Below are 27,406 nucleotides of genomic sequence, written 5' to 3'. Positions count from 1 at the left end.
AGTCCCGCTACACAACGACCTGGCTGCCCTGGATTGCTTTCCAGGCTTCCTCTGACTATACCCCCTTACACCTCTCAGGGTAGCGTTCCTCCCATACTGACCACTGCCACACCTAATCTCAGTCGGCTACGCTCCTCCCACACGCAGTGTTCCCTAACTCGCCCCCTCCATTTGATATCGGGGGTCATAAGCCAGGTATCGTGGCAGCCTAGATTCTCACCTGCGAGCAAGGTAAGCTGTCTCTTCCTTCTTTGGTCCATACATTAATTCTGTCTCCATAGTCTCTCCTCACTCCTACCTCTTCTCTTCTTACCCCTCTTCTTCCTCTTCTTCTTCTCGGGGACTTCCCGCAACCCTACCCTCCGCACAGTCCTCCCCCCTTCTACCCCACCCATCCTTCCCTCCCCAATACCCTCTTTCCAACCTTATCCCCCCTCCTACCCATGTCTCTTTACCCTACTCTGTTCAGTTCAGTTTTGTTAGACATCTATGTGATTGCTAATGTGATACCGACAGAGGTCTTACAGGACCCCATGTGTTTTGCCACTGTTCCGGCACCCGCCCTAGTCCTGATCTCCCGGGGACATACGACCTGATGTCATCTAGCCTCTGTCATACTGTTAATTTACAGCCTTAAGCAATCAAATTTCCTATATGACTGTTTTGTACAATTCGACTTGTTTGATTGTACTGATTTATTTCTCTATGTTGGAAAACTTTCAATAAACCTTGATTTTGAAAAAAAAAAATTTGAAAAAGAATCACTTCTGCCAACCACATTTTACCTCCCAATTGCGCTATTTTTGTTTAAAAAGCACCTGTCATCAAACCATATTTACTAAACTAACTCAGATTATATTCCTTAACCATTCCTAACTCCCCTCCTGCCCTTAAATTTTTTTTACCAAGTTTTAAAAAGCTGTGTATCACTGGTGCTACGGGCAGCCAGGACCCACGGCTAATGCTGGGCATGGCCGATCGGGCCAATGCCCAGCATTAACCCTTTAGACGCTGCAATCAAAGTTGATCGCGGAGTCTAAAATGAAAGTAAAAGAATCCCGGCAGCTCAACGGAGCTGATCGGGACTATCGCGACAAAATCGCGATGTCCCGATCAGGTTACAGGATGACAGGAGGGTCCTCACCTGCCTCTCTGTTGTCCGATCTATTAAAAGTTTACATCCCCTCCTTTTCCCATTTTTTAATATAATAATGTAATAAAGAATAAAAATAATCATATGTGGTACCGCCGCATGCGTAAATGTCCAAACTATTAAAATATAAGCTTAGCTAAACCGCACGATTTATGGTGTACACGTAAAAAAATACCACATTCCAAAATTGTGCATTTTTGGTCACGTCATATACCATAAAAATATTAATAAAAAGTGATCAAAAAAGTTTCATCAAAACAAAAATGGTACTGATAAAAACTACAGATGACGGCGCAAACAATGAGACCTCATAACGCCCATAAGATGCCAATTTTAATGTCAATGTCAATCTAATTTTGGTGCATGTAGTTTAGATTTTTTTTAAAGTATTACATATAAAAACGATATAAATTGAGTATCCTTGTAACCGTATGGACCTACAGAATAAAGAAAAGGTGTCATTTTTACCAAATATTGCACTGTATAGAAACGAGAGCCCCCAAAACTTACAAAAATGTGCCAAGTCCTTAAGGTGAAAATAGGGGTTAAAAACATATAAAGGTTGAGAATTTTAACAGCAAGTAAATAGCAAAGTGTCTTATAATAACATAAAGAACACAATATTAAAAGTTTAGTTTGGTGACAGGTACCCTTTAAAGGGGTACTCTGTTGGAAAACATTTTTTTTTAAATCAACTGGTGCCAGAAAATTAAACAGATTTGTAGATGACTTCTATTCAAAAATCTTTACCCTTCCAGTACTTATTAGCAGCTGTATGCTACAGAGGAAATTCTTTTCTTTTTGAATTTTTTTTGTCTTGTTCACAGTGCTCTCTGCTGACACCTGATGCCCATATCAGGAACTGTCCAGAGCAGGAGAAAATCCCCATTGCAAATCTACGCTGCTCTGGACAGTTCCTGACACGGACAGAGGTGTCAGCAGAAAGCACTGTGGACAAGACAAAAAAGAAATTCAAAAAGAAAAGAATTTCCTCTGTAGCATACAGCTGCTAAAGAGTACTGAAAGGGTTAGATTTTTATAATAAAAATAATTTACAAATCTGTTTAACTTTCTGGCACCAGTTGATTTACAAATATTTTTTTCCACTGGAGTACCCCTTTAACATGTAAGAAAACCAATCCCACCATGGTTGGAGATCACAGGCCTTGAGCAATATACAGTACTGTATGCCGCAACACTGTTCCATGACAGGTGAACATCATAAAGGTAATGAAAAACTTAACTTTCCTTCAAAGCTTTTTCAAAGCTGAAGATGCACTTGAGTTGATGCAGCTCGGCTCGATAGATTTTTGAAGCCAACATTTACCCATTTGGGCATCTCCTGTCCATGAGCCCTTTTGGGGTAAATGGACATCAGAGACTAGAGTCTTCTACTCAGAACTCTTTTGGTGAAAAACCGTATTGAAAGTGTATACGTTTTTTTGTTAACATGGGAGTCAATGGGAACCGTACGGAACCGTATGTGCGTATGGTTCCATCTGGTTTTAACCATACAGTTTTTGACTTTGGACAGTTATTTTCTTGGAATTTCAATCAAATAATTGAAACTTTATTCATAATGGAGTGAAAAGTGAAAAACGTATAAGTTCTCCAATCTTTGTCGAATGAGCAAACATTTCACTGTCTGGCACCCTTGGGCGACATTCTTATCCTAAAGAGATTACGAACACTTGCACCTCTCCACCTAATGCCCTTCACCTCATACACTTTACCTTGTTGTTGTCAAGGTCAGCTGTGATGTGTCAGGTCGCAAGGTAAGTTCTGTATCCTCTCATCTGGCAAGTCCTGCTCCTCCTGCCCCCCCCCCCCCCCCCATCTCTTGTGCCCCCTTGATTCTTTCATTTTTCACACTTTAAAAATGAAAGAAGCGAGCTGATTGTTTTCTATGGGCAACTGCACCACTCTTCCTCTGCACCGGTTTTGATAAATCTTCCCCATTATGTTCAGAGAATATTGCTTCCCTTGGCAAAAAACATATTATCACTTTGAAAATAGTTTTGATTAGAAATATCCTAGAGTTTTGTGTATACAGCTCCTATGCATACCTGGGGGGAGTCTCCAGGGTTAAAGGTTAAAGGTTACAAATGAACCCTGACCCCTCAATCATGCTTCCTTATTGTAGAGGTAGAGGACAAGCACAGCTTCAGAGGGTCGTCATAGATCATAGATCAGCGGTCTCAAACTGTGGCCCTCCAGATGTTTCAAAACTTCAACTCCCAGCATGCCCGGACATGTCCGGGACTGCTGAGAGTTGAAGTTTTGAAACATCTGGAGGGCCACAATTTAAGGCCGCTGTCATAAATGCTTGTCATAGATCAGTGGTCTCCAAACTGTGGACATCCAGCTGTTGCAAAACTATAACTCCCAGCATGCTGGTAATTTTGCAGCATCTGGCAGTCTACTGTATGGAGACCAATGGAGTATAGCAAAAGTTTATGCTGGGAGTTGAGGTTTTGCAACATCTGGAGGTCCACAGTTTGGAGATGATTGTAAAAGTCTTAACAAGTTCAATTTGTTAAATCTAAGACAGTGGTATCCAAACTGTGGACCTCCAGATGTTTGGAGAAGATTTTAAAAATCTTTACAAGTTTAATGTGTAAAGTCTATGACAGTGGTCTCCAAACTGTGGTCCTCCAGATGTTTGGAGAAGATTGTTACAACGTTAACAAGTTCATATGTAAAGTCTATGACGGTGGTATCCAAACTGTGGACCTCCAGATGTTTGGAGAAGATTGTTACAATTTTAACAAGTTTAATGTGTAAAGTCTATGGCAGTGGTCTCCAAACTGTGGACCTCCAGATGTTTGGAGAAGATTGTTACAACGTTAACAAGTTCAATGTGTAAAGTCTATGACAGTGGTCTCCAAACTGTGGACCTCCAGATGTTTGGAGAAGATTGTTACAACGTTAACAAGTTCAATGTGTAAAGTCTATGACAGTGGTCTCCAAACTGTGGACCTCCAGATGTTTGGAGAAGATTGTTACAACGTTAACAAGTTCAATGTGTAAAGTCTATGACAGTGGTCTCCAAACTGTGGACCTCCAGATGTTTGGAGGTTGTTACAACGTTTACAAGTTCAATGTGTAAAGTCTATGACAGTGGTCTCCAAACTGTGGACCTCCAGATGTTTGGAGAAGATTGTTACAACCTTAACAAGTTTAATACGTAAAGTTTATGGCAGTGGTCTCCAAACTATGGACCTCCAGATGTTTGGAGAAGATTGTTACAACGTTAACAAGTTTGATGTGTGTAACTAGTTCAACTTGTTAAGATTGTAACAATCATCTCCAAACATCTGGGGGTCCACAGTGCGGAGACCACTGTCAGATTTTACACATGATAGTGGTCTCCAAATTGTGGACCTCCAGATGTTACCACTGTTTATCGGCAGGATTGGTTATAGCAGCAGAAATAACTGTCTTCCACGTTGATATATATTGTTTCCCCTTGTAGAAGGGAATTGCTATTCGAGTATTTTCTTCGCTATGGATAAAGCGATGCTTGTTTTCTATTGACAAGACTCGGCTGCCTTCATTTCCGTGGTATCATAACAGGTTGTTTTCCTGTAGTAATAGGAGACCTGGCACTAACACCGCCCGCACATTATACGGCTCTCGTGTGTTTATATTTAGCTAATTCCAGAATCGAGACAACAATCTCGTTCTTCCTGTGACCCAACCAGCTAATGGCCGAGGAGTTACATAACACTGCTTATTACTGTAGACACGCAGATGGAACAAACAGCTGCCCGGGCGGGGACCTGGACGTATGGAGATCTGCCAACTAAGTGGTATATGTCCCAACAAAATGCCCTCCATACTACTGCCACCTCCTTACTTAGTATCTGTCATCACAGCCGGCCAGAACATTTCAGGACCATGGACAGTAACCAACCAATGTTCTCTTTATCCAGTGTTTCCCAACCAGTGTGCCTCCAGCTGTTGCCAACTACAACTCTCAGCATACCCGGACAGCCAAAGGCTGTCCGGGTATGCTGGGAGTTGTAGTTTGGCAACAGCTGGAGGCACACTGGTTGGGAAACACTGGATAAAGAGAACATTTCCCACTGGTTTGTTACTGTCCATGGTTCTGAAATGTTCTGGCCGGCTGTCAGGCAGTGTCCCTCCATATCCCCAGGGCCCCCTGCAGTTGTTTTTCCCCTGTAAATATGTTGTGTATTATACTGTGTGTTGTATCTTTAATAAATGTACCATGCGATTGTTACCCAGGAGGTACTAGTGACCAGCTGACCCCAAAGGTGACCTATGGGCTCCCTGCTAGTCTCCCCCATATAAACTCTGGTTGGAGCTTCTCTCTCTTGTTCCTGAGGTCCAGTCCAGTCAAGTCGTCTTAGTGTGTGTGTCCAGAACATTGGAGTCCTCAAGTCAAGTCCTGCAGCCACAAGTCAAGTCCTGCAGCCACAAGTCAAGTGCACAGTAAGCTAAAGTCACTGTCCTGTCAGTCAAGTCTGTTGTCTATCCAGCATGGCCTGCACTAAATTCTCCCGTCCACTACAAGTCCCAGCAATCCTGCGAGGTCCCCCTGTGTCACTGGTCACCTCCTTGGGCCCTGGCTGTACTGCATAGACTGTAACAATTGTCTACCCTCAGTAAAGCTACCGTTGTTCCCTAATTTGGCGTCAGTGTCTTCATTGCCCCCGTACCTAGCCCAGGATCCAGCGATATACCTTTCGGGTGATTAAGGCTAAACCACGCCCTGGCATCACAAACACAAGGGGTTAATATCATCTGCCCCTAGGGCAACAACATCTGCCCTGCATCACACACCCCGCCATTACCACAGTAGTTTTGCAACAGCTGAAGGCACCCTGGTTGGGAAACGGTGGGGTTATTTATCATTGTGTTCTATTGCTTTTTTTGGTCTACATTTGCAAATGTATAAATTTTTGGCGCTAATTGCCGGGGGGGGGGGGGGTTGTGTTTTTTTTTTTCAAAGTACTTAAATCCATCATTTTGACCTTTTGGTGCTGCTAGACCATTTTTTTTGAAGTGACGGATGCAGTGGTCATGAATTTATTATCTGCGTGTTTCTGATTTTTGCACAAATTTTGCAGCAACTGGGGGAAAAAAAAATAATGCAAATCTAGACCACCTCCTGACCAGATCTAAAAAAAGATTACTACTCCTGTCTGTTTGCCAAAAATAAAAAATCATCAGTGAGAGAGAGTGAGAGAGAGAGAAAGAAAGAGAGAGAGAGTGAGAGGAAGAGAGAGAGAGAGAGAGAGAGAGAGAGAGAGAGAGTGAGAGGAAGAGAGAGAGAAAGAGAGAGAAAGAGAGAGAGAGAGAAAGAGAGAGAAAGAGAGAGAGTGAGAGAAAGAGAGAGAAAGAGAGAGAAAGAGAGAGAGAAAGAGTGAGAAAGCGAGAGAAAGAAAGAGAGTGAGAGAAAGAGAGAGAGAGTGAGAGAAAGAGAGAGAGAGAAAGAAAGAGAGTGAGAGAAAGAGAGAGATAGAGAGAGAAAGAGAGTGAGAGAAAGAGAGAAAGAGAAGGAAAGAAAGTGAGAGAAAGAGAGAGAAAGAGAGAGAGAGAGAGAGAGAGAGAGAGAGAGAGAGAGAGAGAGAGAGAAAGTAAATAAGGTAGAAAATAAGCACATTTAAAGACATAAAATGTTAAAAATTAAAAAAATGTGCAAAGGAAAAGTAAAGAAGTTGTCCATATGAAACAATCAAATATATTTTTTTAAGGTACAAAAAACGAATGGTAAAGACATAAGAAACAATAAGATTGTTAGCAATGGCCAAAATCTAACAATTTCATGTGCCCAAGTTTAACAAAATATCCCACAAGGTGAGGATAAAATAATTTAAAAAACAAAAAGGTGAAAGGTAAAAAAAAAAAATACCTGTTCAACTAAAACCTCCGTCTCTTGAACAATAAAGTTTTTTTTTTCTTATTCAATTGTTTTTATTAAATAAACACTAGAAATCGGTACAAAGAGCATTCCAAATGAAGAGAATGGCGAGAACAAAGCGACCAGTCAGGTCTCAATAATACAGTGCTCAAAAAAAATCGCACACCGGTCATCAAATTGAAAAACAAGGGGAAAGAGCCAGGGGAGGCACAAGGAGAAGGCTTAGGGACTGGAGGGTAAAGAGAAGTGCCACAGAGGTAGGTAGTGGCAGGAGAAGGGGGAGGCCCAGTAGAGCCAGTGGGGAAGCAATACAAAAAGAATAAAATACACAGGCGGAAGAACTATTCACGACGGACTGACACGGGCAGGTAGTAGACAAGACGAACCACGAGGGGAGGGGGGCCAGAGGGGGGACACAGAGAGGTGAAGGGTAGAGAAAGAAGGGGGAGGGAGTAGGGAATTAGCAAGGAGAACAGACAAGAGGATAAGGTAGAAAAAGACGGAAATACCACAGAGGCCAGCAAGGGAAAGTTATGAGAGTGAGCAGTATGCATCTGACCAGGTTAACCAGGTGCAGGTATAATGGGTTAGGTCGGACGCAGTGACTGCTAAGAGTTCTTCCATACGCTGAGTCAAGGCCACTTCAGCGACCCATTCGCCCACAGTGGGGGCGTCCAAGGAACGCCAGTGCCTGGGGATAACTGTCTTGGCCGCTTGGATCAAGTGGCGCACCAGGGAGCGTTTGTACGTAGAAACGGCCATAGGAAGCATGAATAACAACACTGCACCGGGGTCACGAGGAACAGTAACATTTGTCACCATTCGGATAGTGGAGAGGAAAGAAGACCAGAAATGGGATAGGGCCGGGCAACTCCACCAGATGTGGGACATCGAGCCCTCGGCGGCTCCACACCTCCAACACGTATCAGGGACCAACGGGTACCAACGGTGAAGCACCAACGGCACTCGGTACCAATGGGAGAAAATTTTAAAGCTAGTCTCCTGCGCCTTGGTGGCCATGACTGCCTTATGCATTAAGCTGAAGCAGCGGGACCATTGTTCAGGAGAGTACTGACTTCCAAGCTCGGCCTCCCATGCTGCACAGTAGGGAGGGAGGGCTTTCGATCTATGCAAAAGAAGTTGGGAGTATAGGAGGGATATGGAGCGCCGAGGGCAGGTAGATGACAAGCAAAGCTATTCAAAGGAGGTGAGGGAACGATGTAGGTTATGGGAGCCCTGCAGGGAAGAGTGAAAGTGCCGCAGTTGAAGGTATTCAAATAGGGCCCTACGAGAGATTGGCCAAGATTCTTTAACGGTTTCCAGAGGCTGGAGATTAATCCCAGTCAGGACATGACAAAAGCGCATGGGGCGGAAAAGAGAGGCGCCAAGAACACCACCCTCTGAGTTCCATCCCGGGGGGGGAAGTCCGGATGATCGGACACGGGTAGCAAGCGGCCCAGGCGATCAATCAGGGAACCACCAGCGCCCGCCATGTGTAGGGAAGCTAATGTATGTCGGGTGGAGAAAGACAGCGGAGGAGCGTCCAAGGAGGGGGACCATGTCCACGAGAACGTAGAGAGGGAGCGGCTGGACAAGGACTGTGCTAACTTCACCCAGAGTTTACGCTCACGGTTATGGAACCAGTCCAGCACCCGTGAATGAACACAGGCGAGGTAGTAAAGCTTACCATCAGGGAGCCCAACCCCCCCCCCCCCCCAGACAACTTGGGGCGAGTTAAGAGGAGTCTGTTTATAATAGGGTGAGCGGAAGACCATACGAAAGAGCCGATGCACCGCTGAAGTTGGATCCAGTATGCCCCAGGTATATGTACGGGGAGCATCTGGAGCAAGTAAAGCAGCCTAGGCATAATCGTCATCTTCAGTATGGCAATCCGACCGAACCAAGAAAACTCCCTACGGTCCCAGGAGGCTAAGTCAGAGCGGATTCTAGACAGCAAGGGGGTAAAGTTGAGAGAGAATAGATCGGATAGGTCCGGAGGGAGAATGGTTCCTAGATACGAGATCCTCCTTGAAGGCCAGGGGCCAGGAGAAGGGAAAGGAGGAGGAGGGAAGACTGCATATGGCCCGGCAATGAAACACTCAGCGCCTCTGACTTGGAGTAATTGATTTTAAAATTGGATCATCGGACAAATTCAGAGATCCTGGCCATCAAGGTCGGGAGAGACACTAAAGGGTTCGTGAGATAGATCAAAAGATCGTCGGCAAAGGCTGAACACATATTCATGGCCGCCAATGGTCAGGCCACAGATATCAGGATCCGCTCGGATAGAGGCAAGTAGGTGTTCCATCACCAAGACATACAACAAGGGCGAGAGGGAGATAACGTTTTTTTTTTTTCAATGGTCTGTGGCAAGGTAAACCACTATTCAAATGTGAGGGAGACTCTCTGCAGACCTTCTTCTAGGGTAAGTTCACAAGAGCGGATTTTTGCACCTTATTTCGCTTATTTCTTTCCCATCTAATAATTTTTTTTTTTTGGCATAGTGGAAATATGCCTTAAAGGCCATTGGTTAGAAACTTCCCTTTAATCTCATAGCAAGCTATTATCAGGGATGTAACTATGAGACGCAATGGCCGGCAGCACCTCAGTGTCATAAGATAGTAGTACTATAAATGGGGCATGTCAGTGTGGGGCCCTATTATACATGTTGCATTGGGGCCCATAACATCACATTATCTCTTGGTCACCAAATAAACTGTATTATTAGAACAAATCTTCTATTAACATTTACATATTAACATACAATGGACATGGGAAGGATGCGCACATCTGAGCCATTCACAAGAAACTGGCCAGTACTTAATTTGTTATTGATTTTAGTACTAAACACATGGAATCAATGGCTTTTATAAAGAATCCCGACCCAGGGGACGTATAATATTAGCACAAATGAATATGCTTGTCTCTGATAGCCTTTCAGAATGAAATCCATTGTAAATAATTCATGTGCAATAATGTCTGTCAATGTTCAAAGAAAAACTATGTGTTTAGGTGAGCGAATGAATCAGTGGGCCGGCAGACGCGACATTTTCCGGAATTTTCCGGGTATCAATATTTGATCTATCATTGTAAATGGACTGTAACGCACAGAACTGGGGTTAATTCTCTGCATAGGATACACATTGTGCTTTATAGTGTAATATCATTTAAAGTAGCGGGAGGACTACAAATCTCATAACTATAACTGCAGTGATGGCCTTACTATGGATGATGCCTCCTTGGTGCTGCTAGCCTCCTTGGTGAGCGCAGCTTCCCCGTGTCCCTGACCGACGGCGGGGCCGGGATTTGCATAGCGGGAAGCGCTCGCATGCAAATCCCGGCCCGCCTCTTACCTCACTCCACTCCTGCACTCCTCTTAGCCCTAGCGCGCGTCCCCGTCCCTTAGGGCGCGTGCGCGCCAGAGCTTTCAGAATTAAAGGGCCAGTGCGTCCATTATTAGTGAATTCACCTGTCACCATGTTATAAGTTATTTGCACCTCCCACGCACCCCTACCGGATCTTCAGTGCTTATTGCCTAAGAGAAAGCGTTCCCATAGCTTGTTTTGCCTACCCGTGTTTCCTGACCTTCCTGCTACGTTTTTGACTCTGAACCTTTGCCGCCTGCCTAGACCTTATGCTATGTTGACTACGCTTCTGCCTCATCCTCTGGTAGCCTGTTTTGTCCAGTTACCTGTGTGGTCGAGCCGCGTCGGGGGTAGCGACTGGGGTGTCACCTGCCGCAGCAAATCCATCCTGCTTTGCGGCGGGCTCTGGTGAAGGCCAGCGGCACCTTTGACTCTGCTCCCCGATACGGTCAGAGTCATCAGCCATATTGGTAGAGGATCCGCATCCAGTTTCGTGACAGCCCGCATTCAGGTGCGTGACAGATATGGTCTGGTGACACAGACAGAGGGATAGCATGGTAAGGGGTTAACGTGGCCCTGAGTGCACAGGTATGGGGACTGCTCTTTAGCATCAAGGCCAAGCTTCTCATCTTCCTGTCCTATTGGTTATTTATATGGGGGTAACTGGCAGAGAGTTGGTCAACTGGTGTTATAAAGAGGCATCTTCTTAGTCATGGTGACCTGTGTTGCACCAATAGTACCGTGAGGTAGACGTGTTGTACCTGGGAAGTTGTGTTTATTGGCTTTTGAGTCACTGTGTCTCTTTTTGGGTTAGGCCTATAGATAAGCAAAACTCCCAACATTTGTTTTGGGTCCGATTTCTTACAATCATTAGTCAGATTTGATTTGGTCCACATGGAAAGCCATTTATGACACTCTTTCCTCTCCTGGGTTTCATTTTTAGAGAGGATGTTTGGTCAGTCCAAAAGTTTGTTTACATCACTTTGTAGCCTTGGGTGCCCTAATTGCAACATTGTTGTTGCTTTCTTTTAATGCCCCCCAGCTGGCGAGACATACTATTTGGATGATTATCTGTATTTCTGACTTAAAGAGGGATTCCAGCCATAAAATTTCAAACCATTCATAATCTCGTAGGCCCCTACTTTCTGTGCTAAATAGATGGCTCACATTGTCTTAAAGGGTGTTGGATATACCTAGGCAACATTCTCTGGCGCGCCTAAAAACAATGAATTGAGCATGTACCATCAACCGCTCTATTCAGCATAGTGGTGGGGGGTCAGGGGGCTGGTTGGTACAAGAGCTCAGGCCCCCAGAACCTTATCCCCTATCCTGTGAACTTTTCGCAAAGAGAGGTGTGAATACTAAGGTCAGACAGTTGGGCAGGGTTCTCAGACACAACAGTACAGTATGGAACATAATGGGCAAGGCAGGAGAAGGACGGCTGGAAGAAATATTTGTAGTGGCTGCCATTTTGAAAAATTCTTCCTAAACAAATCTCAAAAGCAGGAGTAGTGGGAGAAAAAGACGGGCCATGCAGTCGGGTACAAAGATGAGCAGCAGGGAATAGACATGTCCCGGCGGTGCACTGATTGCGCTTGGAGCAGAGCAGCAGCGGGGACATGTCGGGCGGTGGCGGTGAATGAATGAGGCCTAAATGCGGGACATGTCGGCCTCATTCATTTATTCACTGCTGCCGGTTCCTGACATGTCCTGCTGCTGCCCTGCTCCAAGAAGATGAGGAGCAGGTAGTGGGAGGGTAAGTAAGGACACTGGGGGGGGGGGGGGATAAGGATAAGCACACTGGGGCCAATCAATTATTATAAACATACTGGGGACAATGAATTATTATAAATATGCATGGGGGGCATACATTTGGGGGTCAAATTAGTAGCTTAAAAACTCCGCCGGGAGCCCTGAATGGCTCCTTGGTGCCGGCTAATCAGGGCTTCCGGCAGGGAATTTAAAAGTGAAAGTAAAAATTCACCGTACATCGCTGGGGAGCATGCCGCCCGCTCCCCTGTTTAATAACTTCTGATCGCATCGGGTCTCAGAAGTGAAACCCAGTGCGATCAATCCCTCAGCCCCTGTACTACAACCCCCATCATGGAACAGACTCTGTTCCATGATGGGGGTAGTAGTACAAACACTAGTGTAGCCTCCCCAGCCACCGACAGACGCCCGCAGCCGGGGGACTACTACTCTCATCATGGGAACAAGTCTGTACCATGATGGGAGTAGTAATAGTCCCTCAGCACTGCAGGAGTCTGCTGATGTCACCTCTTCTGAGCATGCTCAGAAGTAATAACGAATATTTTAAAAAAATCCCATAGACATGAATGGGATTTTGTAACGGATTTTTAACGAACATTTTTAAGGGTTTTCTAACGGAAGTTTATAGCGGATCTTTTAACGGAGCAAAAGTATAGTGTGAAAGCAGCCTTATCTGCCGAAACATTCTGTTTCTATGTTTTTATGAATACCACAATTCTTCCTCTCTCCTATTCTTACGTTATGTATGAAATTGACTGCATGAGATGATCCAGTACCCTAAGCCCCTCTATGGACACCCTATTACATATCACTCACACACGTTCTTAGTTTAATACTAAAAAAATGCAAGTAATGAAACGACATCTAATGGTCTTCGTGTTCTCCAGCTAACATCTGTAATCCTAACATTGTTTCCACCGGATCAATAGAGAATCGCTGGTGGCTTGAAGGACATATGAGAAGCTCCAAGGGGGGTCTGGACCTGATCGTGTACATTCTGTACAGATGGTTAATGTTCTCTTTACCTTATATATTGACCAACCATGTACGACAGCTAGAAGCTTCTCCGCTATGCCCTGACGTAGTAACACAAGGGGCTCTGTACGGTGACAATAGAGAACAGCGATCTGTATAGAAAGGTATACACAGATGTAGGGGACGGGTTATACAGTCTGAACAATGGTATTCAAATGATCAGCCACGGGGGTTAATAAACACATGCCTGGCTGCACCCAAAATGAAGGCACGGTGCACCAAGGAGGTAACAGATGTTACATAAACAACACACAAATATATATATATATATATATATATATATATATATAGAGGAAAGCAGCGCTCCTGGTGTTAGTATGCACGGGTGCCTCCCGTTGTTGATCTGGGTCAGAGATCCAAACTTGATATATAAAAGTAGAAACAGCGGCACTCCAGGTTTGTGAAGGAAGTGGTGTCTTTATTCACTCAAAACGAGCGACGTTTCGGCCGGCTCACCCAGCCATTATCAAGCCTGCTTGATAATGGCTGGGTAAGCCGGCCGAAATTAACAAAAGATGGCCACAGCACTCAAAAAATAGTGAAAAAATATAAGTGGCTTTATTCCATATCACAAATACAGGAGCAACGTTTCGGCTGCCAGTGCGGCCTTTTTCAACGTTGTATGGGCAGCCGAAACGTTGCTCCTGTATTATTGATATGGAATAAAGCCACTTATATTTTTTCACTATTTTTTGAGTGCTGCGGCCATCTTTTGTTATTTTATCTGGATTTGGGCCTTTAATCAGGGCCAACTAGCTGCTTGCACCTACTATTTTCTATTTTTGGCTGTGCTGCTCTTCCGTTTTTTATATTTATATATATATATATATATATATATATATATATATATTCTTCCTTCGGATTTCCTCTTGCCTTTGCACTATACATTACATATGTAGGTGTATCAAGGCTCTATTGGATATAGGGGACCACATGGAACCCTGCTGTAAATAAGAGCTGTATGGTTGGATAACCCAAGGTTTTTTATGGTTGGATGGTCCTGATGTCGGGACCTGTGGATGTTGGGACCTGTGTCACTTCTTACACCAGTGTACTTTCCCTTATCTCAAATGTCTATGACTTGCCAATATGTACCTATACGCTATAGTGTAGTGGTCTCGAAACTGTGACCATCCGGCTGTTGCAAAACTACAACTCTCAGCATGCCTGGACAGCCGTTGGCTGTCCAGGCATGCTGGGAGTTGTAGTTTTGCAACAGCTGGAGGTCCACAGTTTGGAGACAACTGCACTATAGCGTATAGGTACATATTGGCAAGTCATAATGGGGGAGATTTATCAAAACCTGTTGCTGAGTTGCCCATAGCAACCAATCAGATCACTTGTTTCATTTTTCAGAAGCCTTTTCAATAAAGAAAGAAGCAATCTGATTGGTTGCTATGGGCAACTCAGCAACTTCTCCTCTGGACAGGTTTTGATAAATCTCCCCCCATAGACATTTGCGATGGCAACCATTGAGCGTAAGTACACTGGCGGATGTGTAAAATAGATGTGACACATTTATTAAAGAAGCACTCCAGGGCTCTTTGTTTTTGCCTATATAATGGGCTCACCATCACATACACTCACCGTAACTAGTCATACCGCGCCATTTCTTTTATTTCAGCGCAGCTGCCTCCATGCGTTTCCATTACTGTAACTTGGTCATGTTATCACCAGTCTGACTCTCACAAAGTTACTTGGCTTAATTTGTGTCAGAGGATGTCAGATCTAAGTCAGCTGACTTCATGTGAACTACATGATATCATCATCACTTACCAGATCCCCTCCCCACCCAGATCTGTATGCTGATGTTGCTATTTCTATGGGATCAGGATATATATTTAGTAGTTATATACCTCCCCTGAGACTGTGTTTGCCCACTGTTTTATGTTGTGTTTTTTTTTTCTGTTTTGACGTGATTTTCCAAACATCCTGGCAAAAATACTAATATTTTACGGCAACTGCTTAAATCGTAGTAAAAACATTTTTTAACCATGATTTTGGAAAGTCATTGCAAAATGCAGTAAAAAGCATGTTAAAAATGCTGTAAGAATTCAATGTGTTACCCCAGCCTAAAGACTTTAAATCTTTATAAAACACCTTAATTGTGATAATAGGTGGAATCACTTTTACTAATGGCAATAGTTCTCTAAAACCAGAAACTTGGAGTAAGAAAATGCATCAAAACTGCACATAATGTGAACTGACCTTAACCCACTTAACCGCCTAATGAGTTCACCAATGAGTTACATAGATGACTAGGTGCAACGATCAAACACCACACCCAAAGGCTCAGTATTCATGCCTCCACTGCAGGGGGGTGGCTCTGTATTCATGTGGCAATGTTGTTAGAGGAGCGGGCTGGCGGCTGTATCAGTGCACCGAGGGGGAAAGGAACGCCCCCAGTGCACCGAACGCCCTCATTTGCATATCAATGTGATAGCGGGGTGTGATGAGGGCAGATGTTGTAACCCTAAGGGCAGATGTCATTAACCCCTTGTATTCGTGATGACAGACTGTGGTTTAGCCTAAAATTACATATAGGTATAGCGCTGAATCCTGGGCTAGGCACGGGGGCAATAAAGACTCCAAGTTACGGACAACGGTAGCTTTACTGAGGGTAGACAGTTGGCAAAGTCTATACAGTTCAGCCTGGGACCCAAGGAGGTGACCAGTAATGGCTTGCTGGAACTTGTAGTAGGACTGGACAATTGAATGCAGACCACGCTGACTTGACAGATGACCGGGACTGACTTGACTTCACTCATAAAGCAGTGACTTTATCTTACTCGAATTGATGGTGGCTGCAGGACTGGACTGTGAGGTCTCCACTACTCTGGACACACACACTAGGCGACTGCACTGGACCTCAGCTTAGCAGAAGAGCAGAGAGAGAAGCTCCACCCAAGGCTTATATGAGGAGACTAGCAGGGAGAACATAGGTCACTCTTGGGATCACCTGGTCACTGGTACCTCCAGGGTAACAATCACAAGACATAAAATACACTGCAGAACATATAGGGGGAAACAGGTGCAAGGGGCCCTGAGGACACTGAAGGAGGTTGCCTGACAGGACAGCAAGGGAACGGGGCAACATCTCCCGTACTGGGCCGCCACATCAATAAATCTGATATTACTGATAAATGGCGCACAGCAGCATCATATATTGCATTATGGTAAGTTGATGTTAGCATCTATTAGCAGGTGGCATTGTTGCTAATAAATTACAGCAGTGTTTCGCAGCCAGTTTGCCTCCAGCTGTTGCAAAACGACAACTCCCAGCATGCCCAGACAGCCTTTGGCTGTCTGGGCATGCTGGGAGTTGTCATTTTGCAACAGCTGGAGGCACACTGGTTAGAATACACCAGATTATAGAGTCAGATTATAGCTGTTCCTTGTCACCCAGGACATCTCAGTGAGACAGCCTAAAATACGCCTCATTGCTTTACCAATTATAGTGAGACTAACTTTCATGCAATGGTTACTAGGAAAGTACCCAAATTCTCTATACCAATGCCTTACTCCGTATTGCGCTGCGGATCCGCCGCTGAAGGACCTCCTATATGCTGCCTTTATATGTGCCTGCTCGGAGAGGCAATACACCGCTACGAGCAGACACACTGCGATGTGAGAGTCGCCGCGCGCATGCGCAGTATACTCGCACATGGCGGCAGCTCTCGGCCTAGCTCATTGAGCAGGGGAAGCGGCCGCGATGTGTGCGAGTACAGAGGTCCTTCAGCGGCGGATCTGCAGCGTAAAATACATGGAAAATCCGCATGTGTGAACGTACCCTAAACATATATTTCTCAAAACCTGTGCAAAGGAAAAGTGGCCCAGTTGCCCATAGCATAACCAATCAGATCGCTTCTTTCATTTTGCAGAGGCCTTGTTAAAAATGAAAGAAGCGATCTGATTGGTTGCTATGGGCAACTGGGCAACGTTTCCTCTGGACAGTTTTAAATAAATCTCCGCCATATTTATCCCAAATGCCTAGTAATGTATTATTTCTCACTGATGGTTCAGTTCCTTGTAGTTGACATTCTTTCTGCCATTGCTGTGATGGAATGATCCAATCATGCACTGACTTCTGAACAAGCTTAAGGTGGGCTTCTGCTCCTACACAGCAGCCAATCTAAAAAAGCAGAGCTGCAGTGGAAAGCCTGAGCGGCTGATGTCATGGGGTGTCTTATCAGACGACCTCGTACTTCCTTAGCAGCTTAAGGGTATGTTCACACTACGTAATTCCCAAGGAATTCCGTGAACGAAATTACGTGCTGTGAACATAAACATCAGTGTGAATGGGTTTCCGCGAGACCCGTTCACACTGCGGAATTTCAGCGACGGACAATTCCGCCGCTGAAATTGTTCAGCGCAAAGAAAGAACATTTTCATTCTTTACGCAGAAGTCCACGAACACTGCATAGCCGTCAATTGTGACGGCGCAGTGCCGCACGGTCCTACCGCCGAAGTATTGCGGCGGCAGCCGCCAGAGCGTAGAGCGGAGATTCAGTTCATAATCCGTAGTGTGAACATACCCTAAAAGGGTTTTCAGGTGAAAAACTGGCTCCGGAAAGTTAAACAGATTTGTACATTACTTCTATTTAAAAATCTTAATCCTACCAGTACTTATCAGCTGCTGAAGTTGAGTTGTTCTTTTCTGTATGACCACAGTGCTCTCTGCTGACACCTTTGTCCATGTCAGGAACTGTCCAGAGCAGGAGAGGTTTGCTACGGGGATTTGCTCCTATTCTGGACAGTTCCTGAGACAGACAGAGGTGTCAGCAGAGAGCACTCTGGTTAGACAGAAAAGAACAACTCAACTTCAGCAGCTGATAAGTACTGGAAGGATTATTAATATTATTATTTTTTTTATAGAAGTAATTTACAAATCTGTTTAACTTTCTGGAGCCAGTTGATATGAAAAAAAAATTGTTGTTTACCGGAGTACCCCTTTAAACTTCTACAGCTGAATTCATGTGTCTTGATGGAGCCACTAAAATTGGCCACACTTTGGTGTCTTGGTGGCTCCCATTGGTCGTCACTACTGGAAAACGACAAGGTAAGAGGCATATATGAGGTCATTATTGAAGATATAGCATGCATAAAAACGTAAAATAAGTTTTAGATTGCAGGGGGTCCGACCACCACTGGGACCCCCCGCAATCAAATGCACGAGCCCCCTGCTCTCCCCGGGAACAGAGCGTCACAACCACCGCAAGAAGCGGCAACTGGCACGCCCCCTCCATATCGTATGCCGCTTCGTGCAGGGGTCGTGATGCTCCGTTCCCTGGGGCCCATGCAGTAGATCGTGTGGGCCCCAGCAATCGGACCCCATGCAATCTAAAACTTATCCTCTACCCTGCGGATAGAGGATACGTTTTCATACATGATATATCACTTTTTAAAGGAGTTTTTTTTATCTTGACATTCTCTTTTACAGATGTCATGCATACCAACTGTGTCAGTGCGATATTAAAACGAAATAGTGCACTGGAACACTGTCTAAGCATAAAGGGCCAGCACTGTGAGGTGAACAATGATGCATACAGTACTATGTGCATTATTATCTACTCAGAATGTACCGTAGTGATATATACAGTACTATGTGCATCATTATCTACTCAGAATGTACCGTAGTGATATATACAGTACTATGTGCATCGTTATCTACTCAGAATGTACCGTAGTGATATATACAGTACTATGTGCATTATTATCTACTCAGAATGTACCGTAGTGATATATACAGTACTATATGCATCATTATCTACTCAGAATGTACCGTAGTGATATATACAGTACTATGTGCATCGTTATCTACTCAGAATGTACCGTAGTGATATATACAGTACTATGTGCATTATTATCTACTCAGAATGTACCGTAGTGATATATACAGTACTATGTGCATCATTATCTACTCAGAATGTACCGTAGTGATATATACAGTACTATGTGCATCATTATCTACTCAGAATGTACCGTAGTGATATATACAGTACTATGTGCATCGTTATCTACTCAGAATGTACCGTAGTGATATATACAGTACTATGTGCATTATTATCTACTCAGAATGTACCGTAGTGATATATACAGTACTATGTGCATCGTTATCTACTCAGAATGTACCGTAGTGATATATACAGTACTATGTGCATCGTTATCTACTCAGAATGTACCGTAGTGATATATACAGTACTATGTGCATCATTATCTACTCAGAATGTACCGTAGTGATATATACAGTACTATGTGCATCGTTATCTACTCAGAATGTACCGTAGTGATATATACAGTACTATGTGCATCGTTATCTACTCAGAATGTACCGTAGTGATATATACAGTACTATGTGCATCGTTATCTACTCAGAATGTACCGTAGTGATATATACAGTACTATGTGCATCGTTATCTACTCAGAATGTACCGTAGTGATATATACAGTACTATGTGCATCATTATCTACTCAGAATGTACCGTAGTGATATTTACAGTACTATGTGCATCGTTATCTACTCAGAATGTACCGTAGTGATATTTACAGTACTATATGCATCATTGTCTATTCTGAATGCAATTATATACATGAAACCATCGTATGTTGAGGGATCCGTGCAATGTAAAATATAGGACAGTGGTCTACAACCTACGGACCTCCAGATGGTGCAAAACTACAACACCCAGCATGCCCGGACAGCCAACGGCTGTCCGGGCATGCTGGGAGTTGTAGTTTTGCAACATCTGGAGGTCCGCAGGTTGAAGACCACTGGTATTGGAAGTTATACTCACATGTTTTCGCCGATCCGGACCGTCACCGCTCCTCACCGCTGCCCTGGATGTCGCCCTCCATCGCTGTCGCCGCGTCCCCGGGGTGTCCCCAACGCTCCGGCAAGGCCTCTGCTTTCCTGGCATCCTCGCTCTCCGTCGCCGCCATCACGTCGCTACGCATGCTGCTCCTACTGGATGATGGGACGGCGTGCGCAGCGACTTGATGACGAGGATGGAGACCGCCAACGATGCAGGGGATCCCGAAGAGGATGGTCCGGAGCGTCGAGGACAGGTAAGTGATCATCACCGGAGCACACGGGGCACCTTAAATGGCTGTCCGGCAACAGCTGAAGCAGTCTGCACTGCCGGATAGCCGTTTATGCGATGGCCCCGACATACAAAAGCATTGTATGTTGAAATGATCGTATGTTGGGGCCATCGTAGGTCGGGGGGGGGGGGGGTCACTGTAGTACTATATACATCATTGTCTTCTCGGAATGTACCATACTGAGCCACGATATATACAGTACTATATGCATTGCTGCCTAATGAGAACGTACCGTAGTGAGCTGCAAAATATACAGTACTATATACATCATTGTCTACTCAGAATGTACCATACTGAGCCCCGATATATACAGTACTATGTACATCGTTGTCTACTAAGAATGTACCGTAGTAAGCCGTAATATATTCAGTATTATATGCATCATTGTCTACTCAAAATGTACCGCAGTGAGCAGCTATATATAAAATACTACATGCATCATTGTCTACTTAGAATGTACCGTGAGCCTTAATATATACAGTACTTTATGGATTGTTGTCTATTCAGAATGTCCCGCAGTAAGCCATGATATATACCGTACTTTATGGATTGCCGCTTACTTAGAATGTACTATAGTGAGCCATGATATGTACAGTACTATATGCATTGCCATCTACTTAGAATGCACTGTAGTGAGCAGCAATGCATACAGTACTATATGCATTACCGCCTTCTCAGAATGTACCGTAGTGAGTGGCAATACATACAAAACTGTACACATGGCGACCAGTGGAAACAGTAGCATGCCACCAATCATGCTGCTGACCACTACATGTTAAAGGGGTACTCCACTGCTCAGTGTTTGAAACAAATGCTGGAGCCAGCGTCGGGAGCGTGTGACGTCATAGCCCCGCCCCTCATGACGTCACACCCCTCCCCCTCAATGCAAGTCTTTGGGAGGGGGCGTGACGGCCGTCACGCCCCCTCCCATAGACTTGCATTGAGGTGGAGGGGTGTGACATCATGGGTGGGCGGGGCTATGACGTCACGAGCTCCCGGCGGCCGGGTCCAGCGTTCGGAACAGTTTGTTCCAAACGCTGAGCAGCGGAGTACCCCTTTAAAGCTAAGCCAGCGACCAGCTGATCACCGGGGGTCCGACTTTAGAAACCCCAGTAATTGGGAAAGCTATGTCTACTGCTGTAGAAACGTTGACGCAACCCATTTAAATGAATGGACAAGTCAAGGATTTTTGTTTCTCATAAGGTAAGAGCTCATTAAAGGGAACCTGTCATCACTTTCATGCTGCCCAAACAGCAACAAGTCATACAGATGTAGCGGTTTCCCTGATCCTACTAGCTTTGATTGATTGATCTTTACCTGTTTGAGTAATGGGAAAGATCCATAAATCAAGGACAGCGGGGTGGAGAGCAGCCACCCGGGATCACTCACATAAATTGTAGTTCAGGTAGCATGAAAGTGATGACAGGTTGTCTTTAAAATAAAATTTAAAAAAAATTACTTAAACAATTCAAGTGGTAATTTTAAGAAAAGTTGTATACATTTCCATTTCCAAGACATGTAATGATGCACCATTCACCCAAGACGTGCCCCAGTGCCATGCATAATAAAGCAAACATGGAGGGCTGCGTGATTCACAGTTTTGTTGCTGCTCATGGGATTTGCTCTTACGCCCGTTCATTACCTTTGAGACATATTAGAATATATTGCACATTGTTCTGCAGTCTGACATAATCCTCTCCTACAGATCCTAGGCCGGCCAGGGGGGGGGGATCTCAGTCCTGAGGACCAATAAAGATGTAGATAACATGGCCTGGTCTTAAGGGCTTCACCCATGCATTCTGCTGTAGACTGCACAGGGGGCTGCAGGGGAAAAAAAATTACACTTCTCCAAATGAAAGATCTTAGGGTTAGAGAGGATTTGGCTATAAGTCTCTGGGGGATTCACAGGCTCTGTTTCAGTGGATTTAAATAAGCATACAGATGTAGCAGAGCTGTACTCATCATAAAAACTCTCTATAGGCGCTTTTACATAGGACTGCAGAAAACCCCACTACATGATCGTTAGCAATGACAACACCGGCTCTGCTCCATCTATATGTCGGTATTCCTGAAGTGCACTTATCACAAAAATAATGTTCATTTCCTGACATGCTGCAATGGCGGGGGCTCAGTATGTGGCATTGGTTCCACTTGGTATCCTTTGTGAAACGGAGTATGGCAGATTCTAACTCGTTCTGGCACTTATTTATGGATGTACGGAGACACATTCCCGGGATATATGCATTATGTGATGATAACAGACATTTATAAGCCAGAATATAGGAGAGGGGCAGCCTTAAGTGACATCAGCAGATCAAGCCTCAGCGTCAACCTACTTATAAAGATAACCTTCCACATCACTGGTTTTCTAATTTCCAGGCCACTGCGTAACCACTGGATCAAGTGGTTTCCAAAAGGCAATACATACATTTCCCACAAGGAAGAGCCCATTGCAGTATTTCTACCTATAACCTTCAAGAAACATAAACAGGGTTATAAACAAACCATTATAGGAATCTACATCAATCCGAACTGTTATAAAAATCAGCATATGAGCCGGAGATTCTTCCATGTATATATATTTATCATACATACAACACCACTGGACCTCGCACAGACAGCGAATACTACATCTGCATTATGTTAATCCGTTCACTGTTGTCTGTAGGAGCTGCATATACTTAAGACCCTTCCAGACGAATTTGCAGCTATCTAATAACATACACAGGCTATAGAAAGAAAACAGCCCGGGGGATAAACAACCACCATAAATCACATGATTTGGCTAAAACGGCCATGCCATGGATTGTCGTCAAATAAAAAAAACAAGTAATAAAAATAAAAATTAATGCAAGGTTTTTTTTAATATTAGTCATCATTAGCCAAATGAGAATATGTTAAAGAAGAAGAAAAATATAATAATAAAAAATATATATAATAATAATAATAATAAAGAACAAATATCATAATAATAATGAATATAATAATATAATGAATATAATAATAAAAAAATATATAATAATAATAAAAAATAATAAATATAATAATAATAATAATGAATATAATAAAATAATGAATATAATAATAAAAAAATATATAATAATAATAAAAAATAATAAATATAAATATCATAATAATGAATATAATAATATAATGAATATACTAATAAAAAATAATGATTATAATAATATTAATATGAATATACTAATACTATAATAAATATAATAATAATGCTGATAATCATAGTAAAAAATAGAAATAATGAAAAGATAAAAATTTAAAAAATTAAATAAGAGCAAATAAGAAAATAAAACACAGTGTAACAGATAGATTTTAATAAATAAAAGTAATAATTAAAATAATTTAAAAAAATTATAATAAAAAATAAATAAAAAATTGAAACAATTATTCCCATAACACACTAAAAACATATAACACAAACGACATAAAAAAATATATATAATAAACAGATTTAAATGAATACAAATGATACATTTTTATATTCTGCTGAGCAGACGGTCAATAATCAATATATTGGAATAAATAGCAAAAATACATTTTTATGTTTTGTCGAGCAGAACGATGATATTTAACCCTTTTGTCACCCTCTCGCCCATGTTTTGTGGGCAAAAAGGGGAAAAAAAAGTCACAAGAAGCGTTCAGCTCTTTCAGGGGATGGGACTGCATATCAATGGTATAATGCTACTTCTCCAAGTCTCCTCAGCCTCTCCTTACCCCCCCCCCTTACAATGGTCTGCCTCACTCTGCATTACATTACAAAGAAAATGTCATATTTGATTAGTCAGCAGAGTAATGGGAAACGGATTCCGTAAGGTCAGAAGCTAACAAGTATTTATCCCCATAGCTTTATACATATATATATATATATATATATATATATATATATATATATATATATATATGGAGACGAATGCTACACGTCCCAGGTCCCATTGATGCATAACTTTTATAGGTATACTTACAGGCATTGGTTACAGCGAAACTGTTGGCTGTTTCTATGTTGTCTACATGAGGGATCAAATTAAAAATTGATTCGGACTCATTGGGGCTGGTGTTATGGAGAAAAACTGCTAGTCGAAAAGCAGTGTATTCCTGATCTGTATTTCGGATGAAAAGCCCACCTAAAGAATAAAGGAGGGGGGGGGGAGAGAAAAAGAAAAAAAATCAAAATCCATGATGATATTAGATCAGTGTTCCCAACCGGTGTGCCTCCAGCTGTTGCAATACTACAACTCCCAGCATGCTCGGACAGCCGAAGGCTGTCCGGGCATGCTGGGAGTTGTAGTGTTGCAACAGCTGGAGGCACCCTGGTTGGGAAACACTGCATTAGACATAGGCAATAGACATAGAGGTGGCGGATTGTATGCAGGTGCAATAGAGGCTGCCAGGATTCTGCTCCATTAATTCCAGCCATTGATATGTGACAAGTGGCTGGAGTTGCAGTTGTCTCACAATCTCACATTGCACATTACAACAAATCCCAGCTCGGAACCAGGGGAGAATGCTTACACAGTATTTAACACAATTATTTCAGTTCATTTCGCCTTTGCACTATTATAGACTTCATTGGAGGTATTGTTGGATGGACCATAACCTACGTTCGCTCACTATAGGCATAGCGCTCGCTATACCCCATCATCCTCTTATATACATAGTCTAGACAGTCTGGCTATTATTAAGGGAGTTAAATAGAGTACTGTGTCCAGTTCAGCTTCTTATTATACCAAGAGCACAAAAGTGACTATGCTTGCAGAATATAATTAACAAACCCCCAGCCCCCAAATCCCTACCCCTTACCACCACCATCACCAACCCCATTGGAAGTACATGATGCAGTGCAAGAAATTATTGGACAGACCCCTCCCCCAATGAAATCAAGGGTTAACCCAAAGTAAGGTCGAGCCTTTATGCAATGGGATATATATAGGGATGCAGTGCAAGAAATTATTGGATAGACCCCTTTCCCCTGATGAAATCAAGGGTTAACCCAAAGTAAGGTTGAGTGCTTATTCAATGGGATATATAGGGATGCAGCGCAAGAAATTATTGGACAGACCCCCTTCCCCTGATGAAGGCAAGGGTTAACCAAGTAAGGTCGAGCCTCTATGCAATGGGAAATATAGGGGGATGCGGTGCAAGAAATTATTGGACAGACATCTTCCCCTGATGAAGGCAAGGGTTAACCCAAAGTAACGTTGAGCTTCTATGTAAAGGGATGCAGTGCAAGAGATAATTGTTCAGACCTCCTCCCCCAATGAAAGCAAGGGTTAACCCAAAGTAAGGTCGAGCCTCTATGCAATGGGATATATATAGGGATGCAGTGCAAGAAATTATTAGATAGACCCCTTTCCCCTGATGAAATCAAGGGTTAACCCAAAGTAAGGTTGAGCACTTATTCAATGGGATATATAGGGATGCAATGCAAGAGATTATTGGATAGACCCCTCCCCTGATGAAGGCAAGGGTTAACCAAGTAAGGTTGAACCTCTATGTAATGGGATATATGGGGAAGAAGTACAAGAGATTATTGGATAGACCCCTTCCCCTGATGAAGGCAAGGGTTAACCCAATATAAGGTTGAGCCTCTATGCAATGGGATATATAGGGAAGAAGTACAAGAGATTATTGGATAGACCCTTCCCCTGATGAAGGCATGGGTTAACCCAAAGTAAGGTTGAGCCTCTATGCAATGGGATACATAGGGAATGCAGTACATGCTGCACAACTTTCCAACTAGCTGTAATGTCAGCGATAGCACCACTGCTGCAGCATCCTCTAAGCCCCTAGGCATAAGCCATAATGCAGAGGTGGGCACATGCAAGAGGCCTGGGGGTGGGCAGCTGATGGGTAAAGACACCAACACAGACAATGGATTTGGGCAACTATGTAGCAACAGCTTATGTAAGTAAATAAATGAATACATAAATAAATAAATGCTCTTGAGCTGTAACAATGAGCAAAGAGGCTGTGCAGCAGCAGTGGCAAGGTCTGGGATCAAGTTACTGTCCAAGAAACACCTGCAGCTTTTTTGCTCTAAGTTTAGTCATGCAGTGAAGAAGAGTCAGCTCCTAAGCCAAGGATGGGGAGGGGGGCTCTCCGTTCCCTGGCATGTTCTTACCTATCTGCACGCTGCTAGGAAAGGCTCCCATGGCAATGCCCCAAAATCCAGAGAATAACAAAACAATCTGCTCGCAAATAATCCGCATCTTCTCTCTTTCTCTCTCTTTCTCTCTCTCTCTTTCGCTAGATGCCAATGAGAAGCATCAAGGCTGCACAGACCACAAGCAAAAGGGGGGTGAAGCAATTGCAGTCGCTGCCAGTCTTAACAATCCATGGTGGGCAGCAGCATGATGGTTCCCGCAGTCTCCATAGCCCCGGGAGAGCTGATGTCCGGCTGGAGATGTTTGCACATGCAAGATGGTGGAGTTGGTGGTGAAGGCTGCACTGAGGGATGAGACATGCGCTATAATATCTCACTCTGCCCCCATCACACACAATAGCAATCCCAGCACTGCTGTCTCCTCCAGCCTTCTGCCTCTGTCACTGCTTACATGTAGCATGAATGGGATACTGCTACTGCTGATGCTGGGGATGGGGGAGGATGGGGATGGCACTGGGGGCTCACAAGGCAAACACCAGTCTGCTCCTCTCCCTGCCTGCACAGCCAGAGCTCTCTAGCAGGCAACAGAGACATCCACTGCAGCAAAGCCTCACCCCTGCTACAACAATACCAAGGGGGGAGCCAGCCTGGCAGGGGGTGGGGGGTTAGCCAAGGTCAAGAGCTCTGTCTACCCACACCAGGCACCCAGGATGGTGAGATTCCTGTAGAGCTGCAGTCATTTACACTTTATTGATACTTTTTCTTTTTTAGTTATTTGTTTTTGTTCCATTATTATAGTAACATTGTATCCAGCAGGGGAAGCAGTCTGCCTGTCTGGGTGTTGGAGCAGATGTTTGGATAGCTGGAGGACAGTCTGTATTCTGCAATAGGAAGGGAATTGGTATTTATGCAATTCCCTGGCACCCAAGATGATTGGATTCCTATAGAGCTGCAGTGATTTACACTTTATT

The 27,406-nt window shown here is 43.7% G+C and overlaps 1 protein-coding gene across 11 annotated transcripts in view; it reads right to left on the bottom strand.

Annotated features, from left to right (window-relative positions):
- Positions 1-27,018, bottom strand: part of GRIA4 (glutamate ionotropic receptor AMPA type subunit 4) — a 361,383-nt gene extending 334,365 nt beyond the window's left edge. For 4 of the 11 annotated variants that reach the window (XR_008889509.1, XM_056561596.1, XM_056561597.1 and 1 more), the window contains exons 1-2: positions 26,454-27,017; positions 24,298-24,456 (exon numbers count right to left, since the gene is read on the bottom strand). Coding sequence is in view for 7 of the 11 variants with exons in the window: in XM_056561596.1 (XP_056417571.1) it covers positions 24,298-24,456; positions 26,454-26,541 (247 nt within the window). In the remaining 4 variants the exon portion in view is untranslated. Of the gene's footprint in view, positions 1-2,886; positions 2,967-24,297; positions 24,457-26,453 lie in introns of those variants that run through there. The other 7 variants (XR_008889510.1, XR_008889511.1, XM_056561595.1 and 4 more) reach the window with 4 other exon arrangements.
- Positions 27,019-27,406: the final 388 nt, after the last annotated feature.

This window comes from Hyla sarda, chromosome 2, assembly GCF_029499605.1.
Source record: "Hyla sarda isolate aHylSar1 chromosome 2, aHylSar1.hap1, whole genome shotgun sequence".
NCBI classification, from domain to species: domain Eukaryota; kingdom Metazoa; phylum Chordata; class Amphibia; order Anura; family Hylidae; genus Hyla; species Hyla sarda.
Note: the sequence above shows the minus strand (reverse complement) of the source record. Positions and strands in the feature narration are given on the sequence as shown.